Source organism: Abrus precatorius, unplaced genomic scaffold (genome assembly GCF_003935025.1).
Source record: "Abrus precatorius isolate BTA unplaced genomic scaffold, Abrus_2018 Scaffold4, whole genome shotgun sequence".
NCBI classification, from domain to species: Eukaryota; Viridiplantae; Streptophyta; class Magnoliopsida; order Fabales; family Fabaceae; genus Abrus; species Abrus precatorius.
This window is the reverse complement of record NW_020874384.1, coordinates 16,579,440-16,592,602: the sequence shown is the minus strand read 5'-3', so window position 1 is coordinate 16,592,602 and position 13,163 is coordinate 16,579,440. Positions and strand designations below refer to the sequence as shown.

At 31.9% G+C, this 13,163-nt stretch overlaps 3 protein-coding genes across 3 annotated transcripts; 1 reads left to right on the top strand and 2 right to left on the bottom strand.

Annotated features, from left to right (window-relative positions):
• Positions 1-622: 622 nt before the first annotated feature.
• LOC113865564 (dnaJ homolog subfamily B member 1) lies at positions 623-2,911 on the bottom strand. The gene is made up of 3 exons (XM_027500221.1): positions 2,715-2,911; positions 1,669-2,018; positions 623-1,061 (listed from the first exon to the last, which is right to left on the bottom strand). The coding sequence occupies exons 1-3, from the start codon at positions 2,871-2,873 to the stop codon at positions 623-625; spliced, it is 948 nt and encodes a 315-aa protein (XP_027356022.1). The 5' UTR covers positions 2,874-2,911.
• A 2,277-nt stretch (positions 2,912-5,188) lies between these two features.
• Positions 5,189-6,282, bottom strand: LOC113866210 (polyadenylate-binding protein-interacting protein 5-like). Its single transcript, XM_027501090.1, has 3 exons — positions 5,977-6,282; positions 5,367-5,431; positions 5,189-5,288 (listed from the first exon to the last, which is right to left on the bottom strand). Exons 1-3 carry the CDS (start codon positions 6,280-6,282, stop codon positions 5,189-5,191), a joined length of 471 nt encoding a protein of 156 aa, XP_027356891.1.
• A 1,679-nt stretch (positions 6,283-7,961) lies between these two features.
• On the top strand, positions 7,962-12,809 carry LOC113865063 (psbP domain-containing protein 5, chloroplastic). Its single transcript, XM_027499418.1, has 11 exons — positions 7,962-8,060; positions 8,186-8,343; positions 8,791-8,899; positions 9,154-9,203; positions 9,628-9,695; positions 9,778-9,876; positions 10,912-10,971; positions 11,280-11,339; positions 11,428-11,482; positions 11,862-11,911; positions 12,435-12,809. The coding sequence occupies exons 1-11, from the start codon at positions 8,002-8,004 to the stop codon at positions 12,531-12,533; spliced, it is 867 nt and encodes a 288-aa protein (XP_027355219.1). The 5' UTR covers positions 7,962-8,001; the 3' UTR covers positions 12,534-12,809.
• Positions 12,810-13,163: the final 354 nt, after the last annotated feature.

The following is a 13,163-nucleotide window of genomic DNA, read 5'->3' as shown; positions in this document are numbered from 1 at the left end:
AACTTTTTTAAACTAACATTTATATGATAATAAAGCTAATTCTCTCAAAATAGTCTTTTTCATAAATAATACTCTAACTCGAGAGATTGCTTTATTCAGATTAACTCCCCAGTGATCTATGAAAATCGTGTTAATTCTTTTCCGAAGAACAAACTATTGTGCATAATATTGACGTAAAAAAGTGTTTTCAGTAACCAAGATAAAAGAAAGACGTCTCAGAATAGCAGAGATTAATATAAAGAACCACAATTTAGCATCGGAATCCATACGTGGCCTCAATGCTGTTCTGCATATGCCCGAATCTTATATCTCCAACAACTGGAAAAAAAACAAAATCTGACAAAATAAAAACAGCGGAAAAAGAAAAGCAAAAGTTAATTTCTCAATTACAACCCAATTGTCGTGTTAGAACCCGAAGAACCATATTACAAGACGTATATGAACACATTTTCTTTCGACTGCTATGTGCAATTTAGAACCTTTTGTACACTACTCTTTACATTTTTAGCAAATAATACAACAAAAAGAAGGACCCATCACCCAAAACATGCACCGAAGAATTATGAACCGTTGAGTAAAACAAACAAACGATTAATAACATGAAAAAGATTGAATAACATGGTCAACTTCCCAATGCTCTCTTGAGTCCTGCTCGTTGCTCTGGGGTCAATCTTGTAGGGAACTTAACATCAAATTTGATCCTCAAATCACCCCTATGACCAGGTTCCTTTGTTATTGGCATGCCTTCATTTGCAACAACTAGTTCATAACCGGGGCTCACAATGTCATTCACTGGAATAGTTAAACTACGTCCATCAAGTGTTGTGAGATTTATTGAAGTTCCTCCAATGGCCTCAGCTAGTGACACCCTTTTACTCACAATGAGGTCATTGCTATCTCTCTTGTAAAAATCATTAGGCTTCTCATCAATCACAAACACAAGATCTGCTGGTAGTTGATTTGGTTGCTGATTCCCTTTATCTGGGAAAGTAATCTTTGTCCCTTTCTTCCAACCAGGCTTCACATCAATGGTTAATATTTCTGTTTCTGGAATTGCCTGTCTGCAATTTTTGCCATCATAGAGAAATGCACCTTAGAAGAATTGACAATGTTTGTGACAGTATTGTGACAATTATTTGAATGATACATAGACTTGTGTCTTAAATAAAGGTTCTAACATGTATCCCATGTCATGCAAAACATGCATTCATCTTTCTAAGGAGGGGTTCTGTTCAATTGAAATATTGGATGTAATGTAACAATGGATTTAAATTACATATGAATTGATCAGGAAGTAGTCAAGAACTTGGAGATAAATAAACCCCAACAATGAAAGGTTTGAGATCACTACTTACAGCTTGGAATGAAAGCCTAGGGAAGACAGACCAAATAAGAGATAATTTGAATAAATTTCTCAACTAACATTTATAAAAGGAGAAATTAAGACGAATCAGACTTCTCATCTAAGTTATAATCAACTTATGCATTTCAACTTATAGAAAAGTTAGACAAGGGAATTTTTAAAAAAGTATAGTGTGTGAATTAATTTGTGAGAAGTTAGAATTACTTAACATCTTTGATTCCTTTAAGTGTTTGTTGAGAAGCTTATCTAATCTGACTATAAAACAAAAAAGAATTAAAAGTAGAGGTTAAGATGACTGTACTTACCCATTGGCATCCATGACAGTCCTTGAGATCTTCATTTTCCTGGTAGATCCAGAGTATAATTCCTCCAAACTGCAAGGCAATTTGGTCTCCACAGGTGGTGGCTTCTTTGGCATACTTCCACTAAATCCACCAAATGTTGCCGCTCCATCAGTGTGGAACATCTTGGACCTCCCTTGCCCAGATGATCCAAAACCAAAAGGGCTACTTCCAAAGAATTCTGCAAAAATATCCTCTGCATTTCTGGGATTAAACCCACTTGATGATGGTTCATTACCGGGTGGTGGCCTATCTTTCAACCCTTCCTCTCCATACTGATCATAAATTACCCTTTTCTGGGGATCACTTAATACCTGAATTCACCAAAATTCTCTCAGAATTTCTTCAGAGCCAATCCCATTAAATCTCAAACTTGACATTTAATAGTACACTATTTCTATTAAAATTGTAGAGACACCTGTAGTTAGAGGAAAAACTTGCATCAAACCGAAAAGTAGTATATTCCGGGTTATATTCTAGTATTAATACAAAAGAAGATAGTTTTTTTTTTTTTTAAATTTCTTTTTCCTTTAAGCATGGATTTGGATAAGAAAACTCAATCTCAAGTGATATTAATAGCACCGACAACAATTGTGAGTGAAAACGTTTTCCATTTCTTTATAAAAAGTTCACATGTAATAGAGCTGTATGATACTTTTACCCAATAAAAACACCTGCAGAATGTCCTTCCTTTACTTGTTTTCCACCATGAATTTATAACAATACTTCAATGCATAATCCACACAGAACAACCCTCAAATTTGATCGTTATTGCCATTTCATTTTTCTACTATGAATATAAAATAATCGATTTTCCAATCATATATATACATTCCTAACCTTTAAAGAATTAAATAATGTGTAACAAGAAACAAAGAGCTGAAAAATTGATTATTCTTTCATTATTTCATCTTCCCTATTCCCATCAACCAGTTTATTTCAAGCGCTATTATAATTCTAATTGCTAAAGAGACATAAAGAGAAAACAAAATATGGGAATAGTTTCTTGCCTCGTAGGCCTCAGAAATTTGTTTGAATTTGGCTTCAGCTTCTTGTTTGTTGGTGGGGTTCTTGTCAGGGTGCCATTTCATGGCCAATTTTCTATATGATTTCTTCAGATCATCCTCTGTAGCATATCTGTCAACCTTCAATATATTGTAGTAATCCATATTTTCTTTTTCCACAAAATCTGAATCTTGCACTTGTTACAATGAGTATCGAATTCCAAAATATCAAATCTTTAAATTTAAATTATTTTCATGGACACCCGATTATGAAATTCAACCATTCTTCCACCAAAGTTCAAAACTTCATCGGAGGGTCCATTGAATATGATGAAGTGACAACAAGAATGGACCAATAAAATCAAATTACAACTCAGAAATCCGAGAGTTTATGAATTGGATTGTAGCGTTCAATGGTTTGGGTTTGTACAGAAAAAAGAACTGAACGGGAAATACATATCAATTGGTTCACAAATCAAACTGATTAATATGCATGCATTATTTTTTTCCCTTACATTTTCAACAGATCAAGAACTCGTTGAAACTAAACGGAAAATTGAGGATAATAAGTGAGACCGCGAATGACGGGAAATATATACGTAATTGAACTCTCAAATTTGCCCAACGGGCATACGCATTAATCGTTGAACATGCAAAACTCTATCTTAGTCTTTATATTGGTTCTTGTTGAAAGATAATGAGAGTTTAATACTTGAAGATCAATACAATATATATATATAGCATGGTTTAGTATTTATATTTGGCCTTTTAATAGACTAATTACGGCCTTCAAAATTTGGAACGAAATATTGTATGTTTAATGCAGCGTTAAATTCAACTTAAAGTAATTTTTAGACATTTTTACGCGTGTTTATAAAATTTTAATGCCAGTCCAAATTCACTGGAAGCCAAGATACGTTCACGTTGCACATTATCGGTGACAGCATGAATATGAAAGCGGTTTTTACACTCATTTTTTTTATTAAGTTTTATAAACAAGTAATTTAGTATGATCTACAATTGTCGACAATATGCTTATTTTTTTCTCTTTTAAATACAGAATTCAAAATCTTAATCATAGTGAATCGACATATATAACTAGAACTATTCATACATTAGCTTTATAAATAAGAATTGAATTCAAGGTTTGAGTTTTTAAGTTAACGACTTTATGGTAGTGACTGATAATATATTTGCATTATGTAAGTTCTGCTGAAACTTGCATATTATGACTTTAAAATATAAAAGCATCCCTTTAATTTCTAGAATTCTTTCTGTTAAAAAAATGCAGGCTATAGCATCCATTGTGGGAAAAATAAACATATAATTGCAATTGTAACTTTTATTATTCCTGTAAATGGTTGTTAATTCAGTTATAGTTATTTCAGTTATGCCTCATTAGTTATAGCTAGTTGTGATTGCGCTTTTTAGTTTTTGGTAGCATTAGTACCTGTTGTAGCAACTGCATATATGTCTCATGCTGTACCCATTTCTAATCAAGGAAATCAAATCAAGTTCTTTGTTTCACTTTTACATATTGTTCACTTGATCAGAGCTTGAATTATATTTTATTGTTACCACAAGAGTCAAAGTAAGTCCACTTTGGCTATAACTCAAGAATATCAATAAGCATGACAATATCAACGAATATCTTTTATTCAACAAGAAAATTGTAAATATATTGGGTGCAGTGGGGGTCTCCGATTGATGACAAATTGACAATGAATATATTAAAGTCATTTTTTTATGGACTGTCAAATGAATATGATCTCATAATAACTTGATCATTTTAAGAACTGATCCATATACATTTACCGAAATAGAAGCATTGTTAAACTTGTATGGTCACATTATCTTAAACTGTTATCATAGATGATTGCACATTTTACATCCATACAACATCCTATTTTAAATTTGTTATCCAGTTATATGTTAAAGTTGAATAACAAACTTGTAGCCCGATTAACACCAAACTAAATATTTGAAACTTAAAAAGTTTTCAGCTAATACAGAAAATATGATCCTCAACTATGCCATTTTAACCTTTTAAATACAGAACATGCAACATTAACTAAAAAGAAAAACAGGCTAATGGTACTTAATGTTGTCCCTTTACTTGATTCCACTTGATTTTGTTAAAGGAAGGAACATCAATAAGGAAAACATTTCGTAAGCGCCTGTAATGGTGTATGGTTAGGAATAAGTTTAGGAAAATATTTTTTTTTTCAAAATAATCCTTTAAAAATTGTAAAAAAAAGTAACTATTTCTAGAAATAATCAAACTAAGCACAAACAAGTTTTGAGAATTACTAGCATGTATCCTTTTTGACATTGCGCCTATCATCACCACACCATTGAAATATCGTAATAGAATTGTCACCATAATTTGGATTTTTATTCCCTTTTATGTTTTTCGGTCTTCCATTTGTAGAATTGTACTAGTGTAACCGACACAATTAATTGCAGAGTCACAAATTTATTCAATGCTTTCTGGGTGTCTTATGGGGATTTGATGATGAAGTACTAGCTTCAGCTGACGAATTCTTCCGTTTGGGTGAAGCAGAATCAGGTGATGAAACAGGTTGATCCTGTTTCGGAGGAACATTTGCTGTTCCAGAACCTGAAGTATCCTTTTCCGATGTAAGAATTATTGTTCCACTATCTGAAACATCTCCAATACCCAGTGTGTCCGGAAGACTTCCAGAAAGGTCAACCCCATCAAACTGTTAAGGTAAAAACAATTACCCCTCTAAATATACAACATAAAGAACACTGCATATAAATTGGATTTATTTCATAATGTGTTTTTTATTATGTGAGTATGACTACCAAAAATATGCTCTCCTAAGCTAGTGATTGACCAATTGACCAATGTTAGCTATTAATTGTATCAGGAAACAAATGGACCATACATTAACAGGAAGTACTTATAACATTTAACTCTCATTATGATCAACATATGTAGCAGAGATTAACAGTATAGTTGCATTTACCAAATTTCCAAAGTAAAATAAGTAAAATAATAAAAGGAAGAGGGAGAACAGAAAAGCATCAATTAGTTGTATCTTTCTGTATTAGTATTTCACTATTTCCAACTAGAAATAGTCTCACACATAAATTTCCACTCAGCATCATATCATACGATCAAGTAATTCATTCCACATTTGCACAAGCTGAACAAAAGATATATATACTGCATAAACGCATGTCAGCAATGAATGAACAAATTCAATTCAAAGCCATGAAATCTTGACAATTGAAACATTACCTCAATCTCAGAGAGCATGTCAATAGAAGCATTGAGGTCACCTCCGCTTACATTGTAGACATCTACAAGGGACTGTTCAGAAATACCAGGAAATGTCATCTTTAGGTAGTCAATAACCATCTCAGGATCGTCCTCCATGGATTGGTTATCGTTATCTCCCTCGTTCTGCGAAGAAGAAGGGCCAGATTCGGGCTCCACCTTCACTTCTGAAGCTCCTTCACCCTGAGTTTTAGATTCATCATTCTTCGAATCTTTTTTTGATGCAATAGCTTTGCATCTTGACTTCTTTCCAGACCCTCCTCCCATCGTGGACTTATTCTTCGAACCCCATTTACACAAAAAGAAACTAAATTCAATCAACCTAACAAGTTCTCAAACACATTTTGGTGATGTTCTTACGTAAAATTTTCAAGTAAACAAGAACTATGAAAAATGCATTATCTTTGACTCAGTTCTAGGAACCCCATATACCCTAAACAAAGAATCAGAAAGCAAAGCAACTAAATTGAGTCGACCTAACAAGTTCTCAAACACATTTTGCTGATGTTCTTACGTAACATTTCAAGAAATCAATAACTTTGAAAATGCATTATCTTTGACTTGATTCTTGGAACCCCATATACACAATAGTAAATTGAATCAACTTAACAAGTTCTGAGACACATTTTACTATTGTTATTCCGTGACCTTTCCAAGAAAACAAGAACTTAGAAAAATGCTTTATTATTTGACATACCCACTACGCTAAAAAACATGGGTTCGCAACCAATAAAATGGTGTTCGAATCCAATGGACAGTGTTTTTAACGAAGGTGAAAATTTGAGTTTGCACATGCATGGATGATATGAACGGAGAGAAGAAGTAACGAACCAGTTGAACGCGAAACCTTGATTGATGATTGAATTGAGAAAGCTCAAGAAATTCGGAAAAGGAAAATGCTTTTACGTAATTTGTTTGTTGTGGCAAATGAATCAATCACTAGTCACTAGTGTTTATATAGAGAAAAATATATAATAAATAAATAAAGAGTCTACATGTGGTAACTATCCACTTGATTCCCCAACCCAAATGAATTTAGGTTAAGCTAATAAAATAAATACAACTCGTATCAATTTGATTGGTTTGCACAATGTTTTCCCCAAAACTCAATTTAGCTCAACCTAAAATTAATTACCATCTAGTTAAGTAGTGTAGTTCGTTCGTATTTTACAACATTTTAAAATTATATATTTATCCTTATATTTGAATATTTGGTCTTAATATTAGAATACAAAATATATCTTTATACATCAGTTTTTATTTTTTAAAGCATGCAATAGTTTTTTTTTTCAAATTTAATTTAAAATATGTTTTAATTTATGTTAGCTACTTTCAACAAAAAGTATTCATGCACTCATATAATAATTAAACTAAGATAAAAAACAATAATTCAAATTGTAATCAATTCACCCAATTAACCTTCAAATAATAGTAATATTTTCACAGCTTTTATTTTTTTAGCACGTACAACAGTTTTTAAAAATATAGAATCTTAATTTTAAAAAATTATTTTTTAAAAATAATTTCAAAAGTTAATTTTTAAAAGTATGAAACTTAATTTTAAAATTGTAAAATATCATTCTGAGCAATAAATGATTATTTTTATAATAAATTGTATGAAGAGTAACGATGATAAATGCATTAAAAAAAGTGATAAAAGAATAATAAATACGAATAAAGAGAAAGAATAAAATGTGATAAAAATAAGAAATGAAAAATTAAAAAATATTTTAAAATTTTAAAAATAGAGAAATTTAATGATTGTTAAATTTTTAAAAATATTTTGTATTTAATAATTTAAATTATTGTTAGAAACATTTTGAGAAAAAAATTATAAAAAATTAAATTAATGCAGAAGAAAAAAAAGAAATGTAAAAAGCAACCCGTTACACTAAATCTACTCCATCCTGTGTTGTTAGAAAAGCAAGTGTCGAAAGTGAGATAATGTTACAGTGTGGTGGTGGATGACACAAGTGAGAGCTAGCAATGGTTTTACACTCTTCCACGCTCTCCTTCTTCTCCACTCCTATTCTGCTCCCTAACAGGTACTCTTACTTACCCTTTTCAATTGATTTTATTTATTTAAGTTTATATTATTCACTCTCTTCTTTCTAAAAATATTATTTACCTATGTTAATGTTCATTTCATCATGAACAATTCCAATACCAGGAGCAGGGTTATCCTTAACCAACACAAATGCCCATTATCCGAGGAAACGCCCCCCTTTTCATGTCGTGCCCTAAAACCCACTTCACAAAACACGATTTTCAGAAGGGATTTGCTGCTGTTTGGTCTCACTTCAGTGTCTCTAACATTGCCACTTTCAGGTATCTCTCCCTCTCTCTGTCGCATTCTCCTTTAGATTCAGTTAGAGTATACATTTCATTGTGTTGGATTTTTCAGTTTAGTTAGTTAGCTGTTAACAACTACTACATGACAGTTGGATTGCTGCACAGCTTAACCAATATATAATATTGGTTCTCATGTATTCTGAATAGATTTGACATTAATTCAAAATCACAATTTTAATATTCTCTTTAATTTCTCGCATTCACAAGCTTTATCGCATCGGTTTTTATGTGTATTTGATTTAGCTTGTTCAAGAAAAATAATCGTTTATTTTTGTCACCAGAGAGAGGGCTTTTGAAAAATAAGTGATTATTTCCTAAAATCCATCTATTCTTAAACAAGCACTTAATGTGGTAGAACTGAGACATATTTGCTTGATCATTATTCTTTCTCATGTACCTCTCAACTCTTGTTCTGTCTTGCAGTGACTCTTGCGGAGGAAGAGCCGAAAATGGCTTCATTTTTAGATGAAACAAATGCCTATTCTTATTTGTACCCCATTGAGTTGCCGTCTGATAATTTTTCCTTCAAATGGTATGCCAAGTACATACATTTTGTTTATATTTGTATTTATAGTAAATAAAATGATAAGGGGCAGCTTCAACTTTAAATTTTACCAATTTTGACCACATTCAACAGTATCAGTAATATGTCAGGTGAGCTTCTTGATCTGAGGGGATTTAGTGCTAGCGCATTTAAAATAGCTATATTTGTTTTCCAACTCCATTTGTTGCCTGGAAATTTTCCTTGATTATTGTAGGAAGCTAACCCTTTTCCTATATTTAAAGGGTAGAATCTCGAAAGCCAGAACGGTATTCATCAGCTGCACCACTTTCTCGTAAGTTTTGCTGTTTTCCTTTGCATGGCAAAAGTATATCTTATCAAATAATTTCAGAATTGAGGTTATGATTCATCATGAACTTGTTTCCATTGCCATTTAAATTTAATAGCTATCAGCTCTTTCGTTGTGCATAAAATATCTTGTAGAAGTCTCACATTGGTATAACCAAAAAAGAACATATAAAGGTTAAGACAATCCTGACCTCATAAGCCAGCCTTTGAAGTTGAGTTAGGTCAGCCCAAATTTAAGATGGTAGAGTTTATCATAAATCCAATATTGGACTACCCTTGATTTTAAAATAAAAAACTTGAACCCATTGATTTGGCCTCGTGCTTAATACTGATTTGTGCTTAATGAGACTGGATGATTGCTTTGTGATTTTCCTTTTCTCGATGAAAATTGCTCTGCAAATTCCATACAGCTGATGCACGTCTGCGCATTGTGTCTGAGCGTGTTGATATTATTGATAATGCCATCATTTCTGTCACGGTATTTTCCCAACCTCATACTACTTGACGGAGTATTAATATAATCTATTCAAAGCTTTATCAGTTTTTGGTACTAAATTCAGGTAGGTCCTCCAAATTCCCGCTTTATAAAATTGAAGGATAAGAGCAAATGGAGTGCAAAAGATGTTGCTGATTCAGTTTTAGCTGACAGATCTTCACTGGTAAACTGGTCACTCCTTCATTACTGCAGGATTTTTGTGTTCATGCTTTTCTTATTGGAGACAGAATTCATATTTTGTAATCAATTCGAACCACAAGAAACAGCTAACATTTCTCAAAGTAATAATTAAAATTCAGAGATTTGGTATTCACTGATTACTTACTAGAGATTATCACTACCTGGCAACCAAGGAGTAGGAGAACCAGATAAGCCAAGGTAATATGGTCACAGAAATGCTGGATGGTGGGTAAAACTTTTTATAAAAGAACGGAGGATACGCATCTAATTAATCTTCTGTTTTGAGGATTTTTCACAGATCATAGAATGAACAATGGCTCTCCATGAGGTTAAAAACTTAAAATATAGCTGACCTCTGTTTCATAGCTCATGCTTCAAAATTACGTGTTAACATAATGTTGGAGTTTGATTTTTGCTTGCAAAATTGTCATGAAAATGTATGCTCTGTTATGGTTACCATTTCTTGAATTTATGCTTGAGCTTATCCCAACTCCAAAAGCTAGCTTCTAATGCGAAGATTGTCTTAACTTTTATAAGTTCTACTATAGCCATATCTATTTTGTCCCATGTCTTTTCGGTGAGTCTACTTGTGTGGCTTTTCCAATGAGCTAGTTTTTGAGGTGAAGTTAGACCCAGCCTTTATTCAAGACCATTTATATTCTCGGGCAAGAAGTCTAGGGGAAATGAGATATAATAGTTTGTGTTTCAGCATGTGCAGATGTGATGTCCTACAACTGTTTAAATATTAGTTAGCCTTGTTTTTTTTTTTTGGTCAAAAATATTACTAAGCCTTCTAATCAAATAGCTTTGGTTTGTCATATTTAAAATGTTTCATGTTGAGATCAATATGAATTCTAATGAATTATTTCAGCACTTATATGTGCAATATATCATGGCCTTTTGAAATTTATTGTTTGGATGGGAGTAACACCCAACTATGTACATCACAAAGTTGCTTTTCTGTGATTTGCGTTGAACATTTTTTTCATTTATTTCTGATAACTACAGTATTTTGCAGCGAGTTACCTCAAGTCAGCGCTTAGCAGAGAGTTCAGTTCTTAATACCCATTCTGGTGAAGTGAGCCTCATAAAACGATCATTATTTCTTGGTTTCCAATATTTGACAGATATTATATGTGATCTCATGATAAAAATTAACTATTTATATATATAAAACATGTTAAATCGAATGTAAATATTTGCTGATTAAAAGGCATTTAATTTAAACAGATGTCTTCAGATAAGAACAGGAAGATCTCCAAACATGTTTTTGTTTGTTAATGATAATGAGTACTCCAGAGATTAAAAATTGTTACTACATTTACATATTATCTATTTACGTTGAAGTTTATGCATAGTGGAGCTTATCTGTCTATCTCCTCACAGATTGATGGTGAACCTTACTGGTATTATGAATACCTTGTTCGCAAAGCTCCTATGAGAATTGTAAGTACTTCCTTTTGGTACTTTTTTTTAATGGAAAGATGTGGTATATGTAATGATTACTTTTGATTTGCAAACCATGATTGTACAGACTGATGAATCAAGCGTTTACCGGCATTATCTTGCTTCAACTGCTGAAAGAGACGGTATATCCTCTCATTTTATTTCATTGGTATTTGGTATAGGTTATTTCTACCATTTCACTTCTAACTTGAGACTCCTTTGCATATTCATACAAACTGCTTGAAAGCTTCCGTTGGAAATGATTTTGTTGTCTTTTCCACTTCTTCCATTCAATCAGAATAAAACTTGTTTTGTACATACTAAGAAAAATCCAAAGAAAAACAAAACAAGACAAAAATATAATTTTCTTTGTTTGTTATAATTTTTTGAGATCATCAACAAACTAATTCACATATCATTGCATCTCTTTATGCTACTGCAGAGATTTTCAAGTTACATTTTTGTTTTTGGGTGTGGTATTTTAGAAATTCTCATATGCTTTTACTGAGCGCTTGATTGCAGGTTATTTGTATTCTGTCAGTGCTTCAACCATCAGCCCACGTTGGGAAAAAGTACCTTCTCTCTCTCTCTCATGGTGTTTGCATGTGTGATGCACATTCATTCAAATGATTATGTATTAACCTGTAGAAGCAGGCATTAAAACATAGCTAGCAAACGAAATTTAAAATAACTAGCACTTCCTTAGTCAATGAAGTGTGTCTAGTTCTTTAAATTGACTTGAGAATAGTTAGGTCATCCATATCATCATGACCGAGAACTTGTCACACTTTTTTATGTTTCTAAAAAAGAATTAAGAATAAATTTGTTCTTCTATCAAAGGATATTGTAGAACCTGAAAATTAATGGCACTTTTTTTAAAAAATTTAATTGGAATACACTGATAGCGTGAAGGTTTTTTATATTATCATTCAATCATTAATCATCACATAAATAAAATTTCATCTTTTTTTTATGATTTTCAAGGCTTGGAGTCATTTGCTAGGAGAAATTAAACTTGCCAATAATGCAATCCTAAATAGAATTTATTTATTTTTGGTCTGGCTCTAACTATATGGCACCATATATTTGATGCAGTTGGGCCCTTTCCTTGAAAAAACGGTGAGTTCGTTTCGACTTCTTAGCCCCACAGAAAATTATGTTCCTCCATACAAAGATCCCTGGAGATTTTGGTGAAAACCAAATTTTGTTTTTATTGTATTCATGTGATGAATTTTTGTAGAGTGAAATTTATGTAACCTTGTAATGTTCTTCGAAGAAGGAAAATTGAAATATCATGCCATATTCTTTGGGTTATCTCTTAAATCGGAATTCTTAGATTCTTGCAAGAGAGATCAGAACTTGACATTGGTAATTCCTTTGCTAAAAGTTATGGAATGTGCTTTCAATAGGATTAGAACAAGGTGTTTGCTAAATGTAAATTTGAGAGGGGATAAAATGGTTATGATTTTTTTAATATGAAAGTGTATTAACGTCTTTTCAATTGAATCACTAACTTTATTATTTATTCATATAAAATTAATAGTCAAGATTGTTTCACATATAAGAAAAAATATCAAATCCTCAATTACAAGAGGTATCATAGTTTTACCTTCAAATAATCCAAAGCGAATAAAATTTAATTTTTTTTAATCTTTATTTTGATTGTAAGATTTAGCTCTTTTATGTTTTTTTTTAGATTTTTCTTAGATTAATCTTGTTCTCTTCAATTCTCTGTATAAAATTATTTCTTTTTTTTTAAAATTTAGATTTTTTAATTAAACACAATGATAAACTTCCTCTTAGGACCTGTGAGTACTACTTTTA